This window comes from Myotis daubentonii, chromosome 2 (genome assembly GCF_963259705.1).
Source record: "Myotis daubentonii chromosome 2, mMyoDau2.1, whole genome shotgun sequence".
NCBI lineage: Eukaryota > Metazoa > Chordata > Mammalia > Chiroptera > Vespertilionidae > Myotis > Myotis daubentonii.
This window is the reverse complement of record NC_081841.1, coordinates 211,697,821-211,718,798: the sequence shown is the minus strand read 5'-3', so window position 1 is coordinate 211,718,798 and position 20,978 is coordinate 211,697,821. Positions and strand designations below refer to the sequence as shown.

General features: G+C 42.1%; 1 protein-coding gene across 1 annotated transcript; it reads right to left on the bottom strand.

Moving 5' to 3' along the window:
* Positions 1-10,379: 10,379 nt before the first annotated feature.
* TRIML2 (tripartite motif family like 2) lies at positions 10,380-20,752 on the bottom strand. Its single transcript, XM_059681233.1, has 7 exons — positions 20,546-20,752; positions 19,955-20,050; positions 19,005-19,199; positions 16,110-16,250; positions 14,782-14,801; positions 14,503-14,606; positions 10,380-10,948 (listed from the first exon to the last, which is right to left on the bottom strand). The coding sequence occupies exons 1-7, from the start codon at positions 20,750-20,752 to the stop codon at positions 10,380-10,382; spliced, it is 1,332 nt and encodes a 443-aa protein (XP_059537216.1).
* Between the last annotated feature and the right edge of the window lie 226 nt (positions 20,753-20,978).

Here is a 20,978-nt window from a genome sequence, read left to right as displayed (position 1 = left end):
ACAGATTATTAACAGAACATCTAGTATATAAAACACAGTAGTATGCTTTTGAATATACATGCCACATGAATAACAAAACATAGGAAAAATATAAATTCCATTATATTATTTTGTGAAAAAAAGTATATAAAAAAGTATGCTATAATTACTTTGTTACAAATATATATATGCTTGCTAATTTATAAACTCTCTGGAGCGGGATATCTGATTGGATGGAGAAGCAGATGTTGGGAAGTGTATTACCTATTCAAAAATTAAATTTTAAAAACAAGTCTCCACATAGCCTTATAAATTAGTCATCAAAGCAAATTAGGTGATTTTATAATCATACATAGTATGATTCCAGTTACACAAATTAAAACTTTAACAAAGGAAGGGAAATTGCAAGAAATAGTCTATATCAAATTAATTATATTTGTATTTGTGCAATAGAGCTTAGGGGGCTAGTTTATACTTCTCTATTTTCATGACAGCTCGCGAATATATATCTCTTCCTTCTTCCTGTATAGGGGAAACCTCCAATTATTCTCTCAAGTCATTCAACAAAGGCCAGACTCCCAGCTCATAGCATCAGCAGACCAGTGAATTAACAAAAAGATACCTACTCAGTTTACTGAAACCATACAAGTCTTTCCTAAACCCACTCTAGGAGAACAGAGGAAATACAAACTTCTCCAGTGAATCACTTCCTTCTTTGGGGGAGAGAGGAGAAGAGAAGGAGGAGGTGTTAGGACTCGTGTTTTCTTCAACACTAGGGTCCAGACTAGTTTGTAGGCCTCTGAAAATACCTGAAATGCGCCTCCCCACCCCCCACCAGGATTACACAGAGTTATTTGATTTCTGCCCAATCAAAACCAAAGTCTGAATGTGTATCTGAGTGGAGAGAGTGGGTGGTAAACCAAATGTGGCAAAACATGAAGGTGTATAGCTATTCCCTGGGATTCAGTTTCAACCCTTCTGTAGGTGACTTTTTTTTTTTTTTTTTTCAAATAAAAAGTTGAGGTAAAGAAGGAAAAGTCAAGAACCATATGATGTCACTTATATGTGGGGTGAAAGCAACAAATGAGCAAACAAGAAAAAACAAAAACTCATAGACACAGACAACAGTAGGGTGGTTACTGGGGGGGGGGTAAAGAGGGTCAAATATATGGTTATGGATTTGACTTTGGGTGGTGGGCACACATTGCAATATAGAGATGATGTATCATAAAATTGTATTCTTTTATTTTTTAAATACATATATTTTTATTGATTTTGGAGAGGAAAGGAGAGGGAGAGAGAGATAGAAACATCAACGATGAGAGAGAACCATTGATTGGCTGCCTCCTGCATTTCCCCTACTAGGGACCGAACCTGCGACCCAGGCATGTGCCCTTGACTGGAATTGAACCCAGAACCCTTCAGTCTACAGGCCAATCCTCTATCCACTGAGCCAAACTAACTAGGGCATAAAATTGTATTCTTGAACCTATATAATTTTAATAACTAATGTCTTCCCAATACATTTAATTAAAAAGAAAAATTTAACTTTTTAAAAAGAAAAATCTGGCCAGAAAGCCTTTTCTAACACTGCAAACTTCTGATATAAAGTTCCCTAACTCAGCCATTTTCCACTATCAGATACCTAAAAGTGGTGTAGATGGATGGGCAGTATCTGGGCCTACAGAAGTGAGGCGGTGCTCTTGTATAAAAGACACCACTATTCTTCATTTTCATCTTTTTTTTTCAAAAGCTTTGGGTATCAATTCACTAGCCCTCGATTCTTGAGAATGGAAGTGGAGCACGTAACAACATGGGTGTCTCATCCTGCTGACAGTGTACCTCCAGCTGCTCTGGTATGGTTCCTTCCTGGGTGAGGAAGTGAAGCTTGGCTTTGTCTGTCAGGCATGTCTATGCATTGACAAGAGCACTCAGATTTGAATTAAAATTGTGTTCTTGAGAGTTTAAAGGATTTACATTCAAACCCTGCTTGAGTGCTTTCTCCACTGATGCTCACCTGGAAGGAAAACCATTTGTCAAGGACCTCCCAAAGCCAAATTATGCCTTGGGGAAGCCTTGAGAAAACTGTCTTTTGCTAAACAATGGTCATACTACAACTCCGTTTCATTTATCTGTAGTCACATGATAAGATCAGTGACTTTCTTTCCCCTCCCTCCCTCCCTCAAGCTCCATCCCTCCCCCTTTGCCTCTAGAGAAGACCAAAAGCAAATTGCTAGCTGGAGAGGAAAGAGAAGGATGAGCCTCATGGGCAGTCATCACACCAGCGTCAAAAGCAGAGGATCGCCCTATCCCCACCCTTGCCCACTTTAATAAACACCTTCCAACCCAGACCCCACCTGTGCATCTTGTTCTCCAAGGTCGCCCGCTCTCACTTCTTGAGTGCGTCCTGTTGCTTCAATAAATTTACGGTTCTTTGCTAAATTTCTCTGTTACTCTCTCAAATTCCTTCTTATTTTGGATTGGGTTGAGGCACTCCCAGGTGCCGCCCGGCATCAGGAAGATACAGAAAGGCTGAATAATTGAGCCAAATTAGACTAACGACCTCAGTAATGCAGAGAGAAATAATGGGATCTTTAACATGATCTCATTTTTATGACTGTCTCTCTCCTCCCTTCCAGATACGAAGAGGAACATGTCACAGTAAGTGGCTTTACTTGTTTCTGTACAAGACCCAGGTACGAGGCAGTCTCCTGGAAAATAGGACAAATTCTCTTGCCTAAGGAAGGAGAACTGAAACCAACAGAATGTCCTACCCCTATGTTAAATAATACTGAGACCGAATAAAAATAATCCTACGTCTGCTTTAGGCAATTCCCTCCTGAAGGATGAGACTATGAATCACCTAAAACAGCTTGAACAACAGCGTGCTCATCCATTCTTGCTTAGCCCCCTGCCTCCCTATAATCACTGATCCTCTGCGATGATGCCATAAAGTTGGCTCGGCTTCTATTAGCTCTCTGCCTGGCAAAAACCACCTTGGAAATTATCAGACAGAGACCCTAAACCCATATAATTATCCTCCACTCATTTCCCCATTCGTGACCCTCCTTAGAACCTGTCAAGTGTGTTTTTCCTTGCTGCACTACGTCTAATAAACACAGGTTTGCTTTCTGGAAGTCTTATTGTGTGAGTAGGCAGTTTTGCTAGGCATGAGAGAATCTCAAATTAGAAATCTCCCTCCCTGCCCCATTTTGGATGTTCCTGCTTGGATGAGAGTAATGCCTAGAACTACAACAACCATCTGTGATGAGTGAAGGTCATTGCGGAGGGCAAGGGGCAAAATGTTGAGGGGAGGATGGAAAGATTATGGACCCAGTCTTTGGGTCATTGAGCTGACCAATCGGCCTTGGGTGCATTTCCCTCGTCCTCCTGCCCCAGTCTCCTGGAGTGTTCAGTGCTGCTTGGTCACTTTATGCAGTCACTGCAGAGGGACAGCATTTCCAGTGGCATGCCTTTGGTTTTTTCAGTTTCCATCTTCTTCCTCTCCTTTCTAGGATATTTCTAATTACACACTATTGCTAGAATGTCTTTTCATCTAATAATGTTAACGATAGTTTTGAGGTTTTACTCCAAATTCTACTTCCTACTGTGAGTCTTTATCATTTAAGAAAAATATGAAATATAAATGATCATTTGTTGTCCATTTTTATCTATGAGTACGCTTGATAAGTGGCTTGAAACTATGTGGGACACCAAATACCAGGTGTTTCTCTTGGGCAGTTTTCATCTTGGATTAAGAGTCTGTCTTGATGCCAGGGATAAACCTGATTACCAGCATTTTAGAAGCCAAGAGGGGGTAGGAGTCTGAGTCTCACTATTCAGTAGGCCAGCCTTATCTCATTTTCTTTTTAGTAGAGTATCTCACTATCAACCAACACAGGAAGAAAAAGCCCATTCATTTTTTAAAAAGTCCATTCACCAAATATTTAATGAGTGACTACTGCTGGACTTTCACATTGTTTAAGGTGAAAGACAGAGGTAAATCAGATATCTTTTCCAAAGGGCAAATGCATTTATCCTGCAAACTCTACAAAAATATGGCTGCACTGTCTGACCTTCCACTGGGGGAACAAAACACATCATGTTAATCCAATAGACCAGCGGTTCTCAACCTGTGGGTCATGACCACTTTGGGGGTCGAACGACCCTTTCACAGGGGTCGCCTAAGACCATCCTGCATATCAGATATTTACATTACGAGTCATAACAGTAGCAACAATACAGTTATGAAGTAGCAACGAAAATAATTTTCTGGTTGGGTCACAACATGAGGAACTGTATTTAAAGGGCCAGAAGGCTGAGAACCACTGCTGTAGGGTAAGGATTAAAGGAATGAAAGTGAGGATTGGTTTGGATAGAATGTTCGGGGAAGGACTTTCTTTGTGGAGAATAGATTGTGGGGGACTAGAGGAGAAGCAAAACCAGAGAGAAGGCTGCCACAGTAGTCTAAATTAAAGACAGGGGATTGGACTAGTGTGATAAGAGGAAAGATAGTAAAAAAAAAAAGGTTGGATTTTGATACACATTGAAGATAGTTAACAGTACTTGCTAATGGATTGAATGTAAAATGAGAGCAAAATAAAGGAGTCAATGATGATTCTAAAGTAAATTCAAACAAAGGGAACCCATGAAGCTTATACAAAACACGGGACGCCTAAGAGGTTGGCACATTTAGAAATGTAATTGGCTCAGATTCTATAGGGGTGAGTGATAGATCCTCCCTTCCCCCAACTGGTGGGCGGGGTATGATGTAACCTGCAGCCCAGAAATACCTGAGTGACTAACCAGGTACCTTATATGGACTATACATTGGACCACCAATCCACACCTGCCAAATACCCTAAGCCCTTGTCCTATATGGACAATGCAGTAAGCCACCAATCAGTGTGCGCCGAGTACGCTAAGCCCCCCACCCCTTCCCATTCCGCCCCTCAAAAGGCGTGCCCACCCCTGCACGTGTTGCTGTCTTCCCTGTCTTCCCGTTGTGAGGCAGCCCGGCAGGTGCTTCTCCTCTAATAAAGCCTGTAGTCCTGGTTTTAGGCCTCCGTCTGATCTTTCAGTGAGGAAGACATTCTTGATGGATAGCCACAAGTTTTTTCCTAAGTTTTTACACAGAGGGTCTGGCCTAAAAGAGATGATGTGTGTCACACAGCTCCAGTTCCCCAAATTACTATAGACCCAGGAAACTAGTATCTCTGACTTTCTCTCCAGAACAATCACTGTAAGTCCACAATGAATATAAGGATAGTACATTCTCAGAGGAAAATGCACATTCATAGTCCTTGGATGAAAATGCAAGTTCTGAATCTCAACATCAATAGCTTTTAGCTTCAGAAATTTCACAAGCCAAAGAACAAAAGAGGAACTGCAACCAGTAACCTTAGACCCTCATACCCACCCCCTTTTTCAAATAGAAGCTCTACTAGTATCTCTAAGCACCTGGAAGGACCGACCACATAGTTCTCCTATCTGAAACAAGAAACACAGTGCGGGGTAATCTGGAGCTGATTAGAGTGTTTGTTGGGATGAACACAGAGCTGATTAAAATACTCATTTAGAAAAGACATTCACATAAGGTTTTAAACTTTTAACTAAGAGGGTTTTTTATACAAACACATAAAAGATACTTCATGAAAATAATTTCACATTGTCTCCATCAACCTCTTCTTTTGAAAAATGTGAATTTTACTTTCACATCCGTACCAGGTCTCAACTCCCCCCACCTTCCCCCCAAGTCAACCTCAGTTATCTCACTGCTTGCATACCTTTAGGGAGACACAATCCATGTAGGTGGAAAGAATAAATAACCTGTTTGTTCAAGAGTCTGTATCACTACCCGGTGATTTTTAGCATATTTGTCTTGGTAAATTAAAATAAAAAGCATATACCTCTTAGAAAAGAATTAGCAAATGAGGTAATACACATTATGCATTTGGAACCTTACCGTGCAGACAGTATAGGCACAAATTATTTTAATACGGGGTATTTAATTTTAACACCCTTTTTGTAATTCTACTGCATTCACCTACTACTGCAGAGAATTCCTTACTCTCAAGTTGAGTAAATTCCCATCTCACATTGGCTCTCTTCAGGGCAAATGTCCCTATTCTCTTGCATACTTTCTGAATTGTCAAGACAATGAAAATGCAACCTTCTGCATCTTTTCCCCACCCCCATCTATGTACTTCACTGGACCACGGACTCAGAAAATCCAAGAAACAAAGCTTCAAACCACTGACTTCCCCATTCCCCATAAATTCTTCCTCTTTATCTCTTCTTGCTTTACAAAAGATCAAAATATTAACTCCTGGGAGGTCATTTACCTTTCCTTCTTTTCACCCCAGATAATTTCAGACAGGTTGGCCTGATTCTTAAATGAAGGTATGAATCTGGATGGGTATGAGCTTTGAGCCTTCCCTCAATCCTTTTTTTTAAAAAAAAAAATATATATTTTTATTGATTTCAGAGAGGGACAGATAGAAACATCAATGATGAGAATCATTGATCAGCTGCCTCCTGCATGCCCCACACTGGGGATCGAGCCTGCAACCCAGGCATATGCCCTTGACTGGAATCAAACCTGAGACCGTTCAGTCCACAGGCCAGCACTCTATCTACTGAGCCAAACCAGCGATGGCTTTCCCTCAGTTCTTAACCCAGAGGTGCATCAGTACTTCAGCTATCAAGAATCTCACAACTTCCCTTCACATTTGTAGGGCACTATTTCCAAGTTATAACTACAGAATGAAGCTAGTTTTACTTAAATGTGCCTTGGCCAAAAAATATCACATGCAAAGGGTTCTGTTTTGTTTTCAAGCTAACAAACACTGATGTTGTTTCAGTATTTGATCTTTTTTATTGATTTCAGAGAGAGGGAGAGGGAGAAATAGAAACATTGCGAGAGAATCACTGATTGGCTGCCTCCTGCACATCCCCACTGGAGACTGAGCCCACAACCAAAAGAATGTGCCCTAACCAGGAATCGAATCTTGACCTCTTGGTTCATAGGCTGACACTCAACCAGTGAGCCACGCCAGTCAGACTCACCTGCATAGTCTTACTCACCTTTTAGCATATCTCCCCTGCAGGACTTGGACACTTTACCATCACCTGCCCAGTCCTATAATTTACCACACTTACTGCTTTCTCCCCCCGCCGCAATTCTTAATGAGTACATATTGAAAGAAAGTATGTGCTAGGGACTATTTAACATCAGAGGATAAAAAACAAAAACAGGCACAGTCCATACTTTCATTGATTTATAGTCTAATGGGGGAAGCAATCAAATGAGCACCCAAATACTGGTATAAAACTGCAACTGTGCTTTGTGTAACAAGATGCAATTACTGCAATGATCACCCAGGACTCACTCTTGTTAAGGATGCCAAAGAGGATTGACACTTAAAGGAAGACCTATAGAATGAACCAGAAGTAGCAAAAAGAGGAGTGATAACTAAAGCACAGGGAACTGCATGTGCAAAGTCTTTGTGACTGGAAGGACGCAATGGATATTGTCATTGGAAAGGTCAGTAGGCTGTGTCAAAATATTATTTTCAAAGGCTTAAAAACAATCCTCATACAAATAAGATGAACATGTGTTGAAGATTTTATTCAACTCAGGAATTAGCTAGGAATCCAGGCAAAGAATAAAATTGGTTCCAAGAATAATGCAATCAGTTTATTCAGATCATCAGGACTATACAAGAATGTTAAAATAAGATTGGTTAGGTTAGATACAAAACTGGTTAATACTCCACAGGAGCCGAAACCGGTTTGGCTCAGTGGATAGAGCGTCGGCCTGCGGACTGAAGGGTCCCAGGTTCGATTCCGGTCAAGGGCATGTACCTGGGTTGCGGGCACATCCCCAGTAGATGTGCAGGAGGCAGCTGATCGATGTTTCTCTCTCATCGATGTTTCTAACTCTCTATCTCTCTCTCTTCCTCTCTGTAAAAAATCAATAAAATATATTTAAAAAAAAAACAAAAAAAACTCCACAGGACAAAATAAAAACCAAAACCTTTGGGGATATTTTTTTCTACAGATAATTCTTCAAGTTAACATCACAGTGTGAGAGTTCTCATCAAACGGTAAATACCAAATTCAAATGCAAGTACAGTTTCGTAGAAAATTTAAGTAATCTTTGTTTGTTAGACAATGTCCTAGAGCAGTGGTTCTCAACCTTCCTAATGCCGCGACCCTTTAATACAGTTCATGTTGTGGTGACCCCAATTTCATTGTTACAAATTGAACATAATTAAAGCATAGTGATTAATCACAAAAACAATATGTAATTATATATGTGTTTTCTGATGGTCTTAGGCGACCCCTGTGAAAGGGTCGTTCGACCCCCATAGGGGTCTCAACCCACAGGTTGAGAACCGCTGTCCTAGAGTGACATTGAAAGGGCAGGCTACATTGTCTTTTGGTTTCTGACTGGGGAAAATAGTTCTTAGTAGTCAAGTTGCAAAGGCAGGAGAAATTTGATATAAAATGAGGGTAAAGATTTAGTACCATACAGACAATTATTACAAATTTTTTACATTGCTCTATATAATAAATCATCAGTTTCTTTTTCTTTAGGAAATTGGGTCTGAGAGCCATTGTTTTGAGGTTTTGTTTTTTTTTCTTATAGCTTTTTAAAGTATATTTTTATTGATTTCAGAGAGGAAGGGAGAGGGAGAGATAGAAACATCAACGATGACAGAGAATCACCGATCGGCTGCCTTCTGCACACCCCCTACTGGGAATCGAACCTGGGACTCTTCAGTCTGAAGGCCTATGCTCCATCCACTGAGCCAAACCAGGCAGGGCATGCCTGAGTTTTTAATCTTAGGGATCATGGTAATTATCTCACTTCAACTCACGCCGCTGGCCCAACCCCCAACCCTCAGACCAGGGCTCCTTTACCCCATGTCTTCTTGTGATCGGGTGTGAAGATGTGCAAATGCATTTTCTAAAGCTGCATCTTCACACACACACACACACACACACACTCCAGATGTTTAAAAAGAAAATTGAGAATTCCAAATGGCTGATTAAAAATTTGTCCCCAAAACACAAGTACTTAAGACTTCATGCCTTCCCATACATATTCCAACGGAGCAATTTTCTTACAATTGCCTTTTGTTCCTTTTATTTATCCAGAGAGGAGTATAACTGATATGTTTCCTCCACCTCCTGTAGAAATTGGTTTGCATTTTTAGGAAATGTCAATAAAATGGGACCACCATCCTACTTGGTCATGCTTACATAACAGGTTCCTATGCAACAGGATTCAAGACAGAGCTCGATTTTTGATAGGATGATCCAGATTGAGTTCCTTGTCCATGTTACTTACTAAATACTTAACAGCTAAATAGCTTTAATAAGATTAATGCAAACTTACAGGTTGTTAAAAATATTAAGGGATATGAAATATTAAGGGAAATAAAATATTAAGCTTTTCGCATAAAAGTCTCCCTATAAATTTGTTGTCACACTCTAAGAATTGTATAACCATCCCTGACAAGGCTGTACAAAAAAACATTTTTCAATGGATTGTCAAATAGAGAAGATGAGAGCATTATAAGACAATACTATAAATGAGTTTCAAAGCATTGAACTATCAGGCTTCTTTTACGAAATCTAATATTCTTGTAAAAATGTAGATTACAGGCCGGCCAGTGTGGTTCAGTGGTTGAGTATAGATCTATGAACCAGGAGGTCATGGTTTGATTCCTGGTCAGAGCACATGCCCTGCTTGCAGGCTCAATCCCAGTATGGGCATAAAGGAGGCAGCTGATCAATGATTCTCTCTCATTGATCAGCTCTCTCCCCCTCTCCCTTCCTCTCAGAAATCAATAAAAAATATATATATATAAAAAGAATTGTAAAATATTCACATTTCTCAGCAACACCTCCACCTCCCCCAGATAAAATATTCAGGAAAATTAAGTTGTTCTCCATTTGGAATAAGTGTTATAGTCTTCACACTGTCAATAACAGGATGCCTCAATGTCAGTATTAGGTAACAAGTAACTATGATGATATTCTCAAATCTAAAGTCCTAATTATACCTAATTCTATTTTCAAAAATATCTCTAGAGTCTTCAACCTAATCCTAAGGATATCTAATCCTAAGCACTATATTTCTCTAATTTCCCAATCTTATACTGCCTATGCCTTTGTTGTTCTAATTAGTATGGGGTCCTTCAGTTAAGGCTCAGCTTGAAGGCAGCCTCTTACAGTAAATAAATATGAAAAGCACAATGAATGCAAAAGCTCTAGGGTACTGAACTGGGTTCCAGCTCAAGCACAATAAATCTTTTATCAGATTACTTAATATAAATTATTTTACCAAGTCATACCCTAGACTTTTGAGCATCTTGTGGTTTTAGATTTCACACCACAAAAACATCAGGGAGGCAGATGCTAAGAGAGTCTGAATTTGTGCCTTCATTTGGGAAACAAAGAGAAAAAATAGGCCTGAGAGCTCCTTTGAAGACAAGATCAGAGAAATTATAAATGAGGAATCTCTTGGTCACATCATAGAATGATATCTGGCCATACTTATAGTCTAGGAAAACTCCAACTTTGTGCATCTGCTCTTCCAAGTACATCCCTTTTAAAGGAGGAAAGACCCACAAGGTATATTTGGTTCCCATCCTGGATCCCATGAGCAAGATTTTACCTTTGGAAGCTTTGGGCATGAGTCTGGCGGCGGAGTCTTCACATATACCCAACTGCCAGTTTGCTGTCTTTTCCACATCCACCTCCCAGTAATGCCTCCCTGAGGTAAAGCTCTCCACACCCAACACAGAAGCACCAAAGTCAAATATCTCGGGGTTGCCAGGTGCAATCTTGGGGTTACCAGGTACATCCTGCTGGACATTTCTGAGTCGTACACTTCTCAGATCCTCAGATAGGACAAGACAGGGATTAGCTGTTTTGGGATCCAAAGTTATAGGTCCTGCAGGGAGAGAGAAATTTGATTAACACAGGGGTTCATCAAAGCCAGTGCCAGAAACTGATCATTTCTAACATGCAGGGGCTTCCCAATGAGTGGGTACAAGTTCCAGAGACAGATAAGGGAGAGGAGATCTAGGAGAGTCCAGGAAAAGGAACCTCTAAGCTTTGTTTCAAGAAAGGACATCACGGAGCAAAAACAACAAGATGATGGGAGGAGATGCAATGTATCTGTGGAGGTAGAACAAACAAATGTTAATGGACTAAATGTCCTGGCATCCATTCCTAGCCAGATACCACCTGGGACCCAACTCGAGTCCCTACAGATCTTCTCCAAGTCCGGAACAACCAGAGGCACCACGTCTCCTAATAAAACAGTTGATTTCTATGACTGAATTGCCCTCCTCATTTACATATCACCAGAGTGTGACATGGACGCCTAGAAATTGCTGCCAGCAGGCCCTTCCTTGTTGGTGAGTAAATCAAAAGAGAAGGTATTAGCAGAGGCTAGAAAACCTGTGAGAATCCGCCAGAAAAATCAAGCTGAGAATAAGAAAACTCAATATGATTTCTTGTACTTGAATGACAGTGGTACATGCTTTCATATCTCTGTTCCTTCTCTTATCTTTTTCTGTTGTAACATACAGTGATTTCTCATGGCTTAGTCCTGGTTCTCCCTTTTTACTTCTTATACTCCTTTCCCCAATGTGACTGCATCTAGCCTCACTTTTAAATATCTTCTCTAAGTTCATGACTTACTCCATAAATTAGTTGCCAAATAACAGTTGAACATACACAGGCCTTTCAAATGATACTACATCCAAAATGGAACTCCCAAACCTCTCTCTTTCCCCGTTCTACTTTTTCAGTTAATGGCACACTTAATACTTTAGTTGCTCAAGCCATAAACCAGGAATAGTTCTTTGCTTCTTAATTTCTTTAACATCTAATCCAGTAGCAAGTTTTCGGGCCAAATGAACTTAAAGCTCTGGACTTGAAGCCCCAATGCATGTCATTATTAAAAGCCACAAAACCTTGAATTTTAAGTTTTAAGTTGCCCCAGGCTCTTAGTATTTCCAGAAGACTGGCAGAAACAAATGCAAATTCTTTCTAGAAGAATGCACACCCTTGTTCTCAAAAATTTTCTAAAATTAATATCTAAGGAAAAAAGAAAGCTTACCCATTTAAAAAATCATTAAATACACACTTATGAAGTAAGGGAGCACTACTGAGTGAGATGAGCAGAAATAAATCTGAAGAACTCAAATATTAAAATAACCAGGCACAGCCCTAGTTGGCTTGGCTCTGTCGATAGAGCGTCAGCCTGCAGTCTGAAGGGTCCCGGGTTTGATTCCGGTCAAAGGGCACATGTCCGGGCTGAGGGCTCAATCCCCAGTAGGGGACGTGCAAGAGGCAGCCGATCAATGATTTTCTCTCATCGTTGATGTTTCTATCTCTCTCCCCCTTTTGTCCCCCTCTCTGAAATAAAAAATACATAAAAAAGGACATTAAGGAAAAACTAAGGCACTCTAAATAAAATACCATTACCAGGAAGACTCTAAAGCAGTGGTTCTCAACCTTCCTAATGCTGTGACCCTTTAATACAATTCCTCAAGTTGTGGTGACCCCCAATTTCATTGTTATAAATTGAACATAATTAAAGCAGAGTGATTAATCACAAAAACAATATGTAATTATATATATGTTTTCCGATGGTCTTAGGTGACCCCTGTGAAAGGGTCGTTCGACCCCCAAAGGGGTCGCGACCTACAGGTTGAGAACCACTGCTCTAAACTAACCTTTGCTTCAGATATATTACCAGAAGTGGAATCACCGGATCATAAGACAGTTTCATTTTTAATTTTTTGAGGAAACCCCATACTGTTTGCCATAGTGACTGCACCAGTCTGCAGCATTGACTAGTGTTCCCTTTTCTCCACATCCTCCCCAGCACTTGTTTGTTGATTTTTTGATGACAGCCATTCTGACAGGTGTGAGGTGATATCTCATTGTGATTTTAATTTGCATTTCTCGACTTTGAGCATTTTTTTCATGTTTCCTGGCCATTTATTTGTATGTTGTCTTTGAAGAAATGTCTATTCAGGTCATCTGCTCCCCCCCCCCTTTTTTTAAAAAAATATATTTTATTGATTTTTCACAGAGAGGAAGGGAGAGAGACAGAGAGTTAGAAACATCGATAAGAGAGAAACATCGATCAGCTGCCTCCTGCACATCTCCCACTGGGGATGTGCCCGCAACCCAGGCACATGCCCTTGACCGGAATCGAACCTGGGACCCTTCAGTCCGCAGGCCGACGTTCTATCCACTGAGCCAAACCGGTTTTGGCGGGTCATCTGCCCCTTTAATTGGATTGTCTGTCTTCCTTTTGTTGAGTTGTATGAGTACTTTGTTTATTTTTTCCTTTGTTTCTCTTGCCCTGGGAGATATATCTGCAAAAATTCTGCTACGTGAGGTGTCTGAGAATTTACTGCCAATGTTTTCTTATAAGATTTTTGTGATTTCATGCCTTACATTTAAGTATTATAACCATTTTGAGTTTATGCTTGTGTATGGTATAAGCTGGTGGTCTAGTTTCATTTTTTTGCATATGTCTGTCCAGTTTTCCCAACACCATTTGTTGAAGAGACTGTCTTTACTCCTAAAACTTCTCTTTGAAAGACACTATTAGGAAAATGAAAATGTACCACAGACTAGAAGAAATCTTTGCAAAACACACCTGATTAAAGACTCATGATCAGAATATATAAAGAAATTACAAAACTCAGGAAAAAAACACACAACACAATTTTTAAAATGCGAAAAATGCTCATAAATATACTTCAAAAAAGAGCAATGATAAAGGGTAAGTAAACATATATAAATATGCTCGATATCATTAGTCAGTTCAGAAATGCGAATTAAATCAAAGTGATATATACTGGTATATGTTTACTAGGTTAGCTCTCATAAAAAAATAATCCCAAATACTGGCAAGGATGTAGAGCAATTGAATCTCTCATACTTTACTGGTGAGAATACAAAATGACATAGACAATTCAACCAAAAGAAATGAAGTCATAGCCACACAAAAATCTGTACGCAATTTTTTATAGCATACAGTTAGAAACAACCTAAGCATCCATGAATAAATTGTGGTATAGTCATACAATGGAATACCGCACAACAAAAAGGAACAAACCACTGAAACACGTAACAAACTAGGATGTGCCTCAAATGCATTACGTAAAGTGAAAAAAAGCCAGACTCAAAAGGCCACCTACGGTATGAATCCATTGACAGGACATTCAGGAAAAGACAGAACTATGGAGATAGGAGATATAAATCCTTGTTTGCACATGTTGACATCCCCCGCCCCCAGAAGTTAAAAAAATTTAGGTAGTAGAATCTGCCTGCAATTAAGTTTCAAGATCATGCAACTATCTTGATAGTTACCTAATGTGTGTAAGCACATTAAACTCTCCAATCTTTCGTGTCCTTAAGCTATCTGGGATTGACTCTCATTTATGGTAGGGTGTAACAACAGGTGCGTCGGCTTACTTTGAAACAGTTCCAGCGCTTCGCTCAGTCCTGGTCTTTGGCATAAACTCGGGTCTATGATGCGGGCGGGCTCTAGGCCCTGACACAGGAGTGAAACGCCACTCCTGTAGAGAAAGGACAGTCTCGGTTATGTGGGGGACCCCGGGGCCGTGCACCCAGAGAACGATCTCATACATGATTACATGGCCTCCCTGCTCCTACCCCAACATCTCTACCCACGTGTGCTCACACATTAGTCCCTGATTCTGACCCAAATATATTTCCAAAATGAAAACTTACAATTCCAAAGATCTTGCATCCTATGGGGAAAAAAGGAGACACTAGTGAGTATTTGAGCTAAGCATTTTGTGAGTTATGCCCATGAAAATATCTTCTAATAATGAAACCCATTTCCATGTAGTTCCTTCAGTTTCATTATGCTAATTCTCAGATATCAAATTTTAACATTGAATAGGAAAAGTCAGAAAACACTTTAAGTTATTGCTATATTCCCAAGAGAAATATTTTCTATACCTCACTTCAGCCATCTTATTCAGAACTAGAGGCCTGGTGCATGAAATTTATGCAAAGGCCTGGCCGGTGATCAGGGTGGATCAGGTTCCTCGCTTCCTGGCCTCCTCCTTCCCTCACTCCCTCGGCGCCCCACTGCCGCTGCTAGTCGCCCGCCATGTTCTGCACAGCCTCCTGGTGGTCATCGCACATCATAGTGCGAGATCGAACTCCAGGTTTCCCGGTCAAACTCCCGAGGGGACAATTTGCATATTAACCTTTTATTATATGGGATACCCATCTCAATTCAGCCCATGTATTTGCTTTCTATGCCGGGGCTGGCCAGGGTGGAGCATGCGAACAGGTCTGCTAGGCTAGGGAGGGTGGTTGGATCCAGGTCAGGAACTGAGCAAAACTGGGTCACACCTACCTGTGCCCTTTGAGGTAGCCTTGGCTCCAAAATGGAACCTGGGGGTTTATGTTTAAGGGCTTCTCAAATAAGAGCACCTACATTGCAAATATGGGTCTGGCAGGGAAATATGGAAAGTCTTCAGAAGATAGTATGTGTTGAAAAGGTAATGCACGTTACCATACAAAATTAAAAATATACTATACAAACAAATATCACTCTCATTTCCCAAGGTTACCACTGATTAAAATGGGTGTTTATTTTGCCAGAGATAGTCTGAATGTTACTGAGCATACGTCTATATGTATATACATAGTCTCTAAAACCAAACAAAAAGTGGTCCTGCCTCTTTTTTTTTCACTTAACCAGGTATCTTGAAGATAATTTTTTAGTGGCCATAGAGGTTCTTCATTCCTTTTTAATGGTGGCAGAACATCCTATTGTATAGGTGTATCATAATTTGACTAACCAATTATTTATATATTTAAGAGACATCTCAATTCAAACTTGCTATTAATAATGTTATGAAGTAGCTCTATGCTATACTGATTTTATGATGATTCATAATGCTTTTGATGAGTGGAAAATAGCTAAACAGCTTTCAGTGGCTACAAATCACTGAACATTGGGATCTAGAACTGACCCTAATGAGGGCAGCTCACTTCTCATTTCTCAAACACTGTAATGAAGGTTCTTTCTGGACTCTTACCTTGAGCAACACTAAGGAGGGCTCCCCACATTTCTTCTCCAGCTCGGCGGTGACACTGTGGAGGCTGGCGATCTGTGCATACAGCCTGACTTCACTCTCCTGCAGTTTATTCACGTTCTCTCTCCCCAGACTGTTCAGTCTCTGCAGAAGCATCCCCTTATTACTATTTGACAACCAGTGATTTCTCTTACTTGCTCATTCAACCATCTTTTAAAAACCCCACTTTCCTGCCTGCTGCCCCAGGAATATACATAATTAGGTAAGGCCAGGACATCCCTGGGTCAAGCAGGACACTTCGATAGAAACTTCATTCTTTAACACAAAACATTTATGTTACCACAGAAAGTGTGTGTGTCGTCCACTTATTCAGATAATAACCTGGACTTAAAATAGATTATTTTTTACTCTGCAGTTTTTTTCTGAAAATTTCCTATTTCCTTCTAATTAAAATTAAGATTTGAATAAAAAAATTAAATATCAATAAGAATTAATCAAGCAACTGATATCAGTTTCCTTTTTATCCCTGCATCTTTGCACCTAGGCACAAAGCACATGTTCATGCTATTTTTCTTAAAGCTCACGAATAATGTATTGCTGACCTGATAACTTGCTTTTTCCTTATTAATATGTTTTAGGAGAGCATTCCTTATCCATACACAGAGACATGGTATCTTTTCTAAATGCTAAAGAGCATTCCTTTTTATGTACATACATTTATTCTGTAAGTCCAATATTGATATAGGTGGCATCTAATCTGTTGTTGTCAATAAATGCTATAGTAGTAATAATACCTAATAATTATTTAGTGCACAAAAAGTACAAACACTAGCCCTAACCAGTTTAGCTCAGTGGATAGAGCATCGGCCTACAGTCTAAAGCAGCTGTGGGCAAACTACGGCCCGCTTGAAATGAATAAAACTAAAAAAAACCAAAATGACCGTACCCTTTTATATAATGACTAGGGGCCCGGTGCATGAAATTCGTGCACTGGGTGGGGGCGGGGGGGGGGGAGTGTCCCTCAGCCCAGCCTGCCCCCTCTCACATACTGGGAGCCCTCAGGCGTTGACCCCCATCACCCTCCAATTGCAGGATTGGCCCCTTGCCCAGGCCTGACGCCTCTGGCCTAGGCGTCCGGCCCGGGCAGCGGGGACCTGCAGTGGCAGCAGGGGGCGCCGCGATCGCGAGGGCTACGCCCCTGCCCCTGCAGGATGCCTCTGGCTGAGGTGTCTGGCCCGGGCAGCGGGGACCCACAGCTGCAGCGACCCCACGATCGTGGACTTCGCTTTAGACCCAGGCAAGGGGCCCCTAGCTCCTGGGACTGCCAGCTTCAACCGTGCCCAGCTTCCATCGCTGGCTCCACCCCTACTTCCTGCTATCACTGGCCAGGGTGGAAAAGGCACCTGATTCTCCGATCATGGCTGGGGGGCAGGGCAAAGGCGGCCCCAGGGCCGCCTTTGCCCTGCCCCCCAGCTCTTAGCTCCCCCCTGGGTTTCCGATCACTGTCAGTGGCAGGGGGCTTCTTCCTGCTTTCCCTTTCGCCTCCCTGCATTGTGCCTACATATGCAAATTAACCGCCATCTTGTTGACAGTTAACTGCCAATCTTAGTTGGCAGTTAACTGCCAATCTTGGCAGTTAATTTGCATATAGCCCTGATTAGCCAATGAAAAGGGTATCGTCGTACGCCAATTACCATTTTTCTCTTTTATTAGTGTTGATGTTTACTTTGAATTTATATTAGTTCACACAAACACTCCATCCATGCTTTTGTTCCGGCCCTCCGGTCCAGTTTAAGAACCCATTGTGGCCCTCGAGTCAAAAAGTTTGCCCACCCCTGGTCTAAAGGGTCCCAGGTTTGATTCCAGTCAAGGGCATGTACCTTGGTTGTGGGCACATCCCCAGTGGGGGTTGTGCAGGAGTCAGCTGATCGATGTTTCTCTCCCATCGATGTTTCTAACTCTCTATCCCTCTCCCTTCCTCTCTGTAAAAAATCAATAAAATATATTAAAAAAAAAAAAAAAAAAGTACAAACACTATTTTAAAAGCTCATGAAGCCCTAAATGGTTTGGCTCAGTGGATAGAGTGTCGGCCTGTGGACTGAAAGGTCCCAGGTTCAATTCCGGTCAAGGGCATGTCCCTTGGTTGCGGGCACATCCCCAGTGGGGAGTGTGCAGGAGGCAGCTGATCGGTTTTTCTCTCTCATTGATGTTTCTAACTCTCTATCTCTCTCCCTTCCTCTCTGTAAAAAATCAATAAAATATATTAAAAAAAAAAAAAGGCTCATGTAGACTGTCACACTCAATCCTTACATCAGTGTTGTGAACCAGGGGCCCATGATTATCCTCACTTTACAGCTAAGAAAACCAAGTCAGAGGTTAAATAACTTCCAAGGACATATACTGGCTGGTAAAATAGCAGACCCCAGATAGGAACCTCATCAACCTGACTTCAAAGACTACCTCTAAACCAGGATCTAGACCAGGGTTGGGCAAACTTTTTGACTCGAGGGCCACAATGGGTTCTTAAACTGGACCGGAGGGCCGGGACAAAAGCATGGATGGAGTGTTTGTGTGAACTAATATAAACATCATTACATAAAAGGGTGCGGTCTTTTTTTTTTTTTTTAGTTTTATTCATTTCAAATGGGCCGGATCCGGCCCGCGGGCTTTAGTTTGCCCACGGCTGATCTAGACGGAAATAATTTTACAGCCTTCCTGTACCCATGTGTCATTTTATACGCATGTAAGTATATTTGCAGTACATTCTCCGAAATGGAATTGCTGGGTGAATACAACCTATTCATACACCACCCGATGTCTTATTCTGGAATTGACATGTTCAGCTCTTCTGTCTGTCATTTCCCTACTATTGTAAGGATGCCACTTTCTTCATCTCACCTGTAGTGTTTCCTGGTACTTCTCCTCTAGCTCTGCAATAAACTTCATCCGCGGACTCAGGCTGGCTTCTTTCAAGTGAGGGTTGAATGGGTGCCCTTGCAGGTTTTGGAAGTTCATCACATTCTCTTCAGTCACCAACCGGATCATCATCTTACACTCGGACTGAAGCATCTCTTTAAAATTCTGCTCCTCGGCCTGCAACACAGATAGATGATGGCCTTCAGGTCAAACACCACAGACTGACCATAAATCCTGTCCACCTTCAACTTCAATATAAGGACAAGGAGCCCTGGCTGGTTTGGCTCAGTAGCTAGAGTGTTAGCCCGAGGACTGAAGGGTCCTGGGTTTGATTCTGGGCAAGGGCACGTGCCTGGTTGCAGGCTCCATCCCTGGCCCTGGTCGGGGCGCGTAGGACAGGCAACCAATCAATGTGTCTCTCTCATATCAATGTTTCTCTCTGTCTCTCCCTCTCCCTTCCACTCTCTCTAAAAATCAATGGAAATATATCTATTAAGTTTTTAGTCTTTCATTTATTGTTTGTTTGTTTGTTAATCCTCACCCGGGGATATTTTTTCTATTGCTTTTCAAAGAGGGTGGAAGGGAGAGAGGAAGAAAGAGAATCATCTAAACATGATGTGAGAGAGTCACATCAACTAGTTGCTCCCACAAGCACCCCAACCGAGAGGGTGAGGGTGGTGGGGGTGGGGGGTGCGGAGCCAACCTGCAACCCAGATATGTGCCCTTCACCAGAATCGAAACCACAACCCTTCCGTGTAGGGGACCACACGGGCCAGGGCCACTTATTGACTTTTAAGGTAAGAAATTAATACTTTTCCTACCTATAGATTTCAAATATTTTCTCTTGTCTTTTGACTTTGTTTATATTAGCTGCTATCCAACATTATAGGTATTTCCCCCCTCCCCCCCTAAGAATCAAGATAAGCACTGACCTGAACCATCCCCATATTTTCCTGCTCTTCGGCCAATAGGCTTTTGGCAGCTTCAAGTTTCTGCTTCAATGTGCTCAACAGCTCCCGAAACAACTTCTGCAGAGAAACAGATCACAGAATTCCAGGTAAAGCAATTGCCTTCGAACAGTGAGATCCCCAACCGTGGACAACCGAAAGGCCAGCAGCCCTGGCTAGATGTTTCCTTAGCCTTGACGTTGATGGTCTAAACATGGCATGTGCCTGGTATTTTTTTTTCTTTTTTTTTTGGATAATTATTAACCAAGGGAATGGTCTTAGGGCAGTGGTTCTCAACCTTCTGGCCCTTTAAATACAGTTCCTCATGTTGTGGCCCAACCATAACATTATTTTCGTTGCTACCTCATAACGGTAATGTTGCTACTGCTATGAATCGTAATGTAAATAGCTGATATGCAGGATGGTCTTAGGCGACCCCTGTGACCGCCAAAGGGGTCACGACCCACAGGCTGAGAACTGCTGGTCTTGGAGGCTCATAGTACCTGTCGCCCAGACAAATAAGTTAATACATGAGAGGAGGCAGCCGGAACGGCTCGGGGCCTGGAGGAAGCTTACCCTGTACCTCTCCGCAGCGTCATGCACTCCGCGCACCACGTGACTCCCGTGCTCCTGGGCCAGGAAACACTTGCGACAGAGCGTGACCTGGTCGTCCTCACAGAACAGCAGCAGAGGCTCCCGGTGGTCCCTGCAGGAGGCCTCTCCCGGGACGTCCCGCGGGGGCTGGAGGCGGCGCCTCTTGGGCACCCGGGCCCTCTGGGACATGCCAGCGGGTACTCCGGGGTGAAGGTGGGGCTGTTTCCAGGTGGAACGCTTCCCGCCCGGGACAGGCTGAGAACGGCAGTGTCTGGTCAGACAGCGGGCCAACCTCAGCGTCCACAGTCAGGCATCAGCGCAGGTCACACGTGGCCCCCTCGATGGTGCGCACCTTCCTCGGCAGCCCCCTGCTGGCCGGGGGGGGGGGGGGCACGGGGACACAGGCGTGACTCCA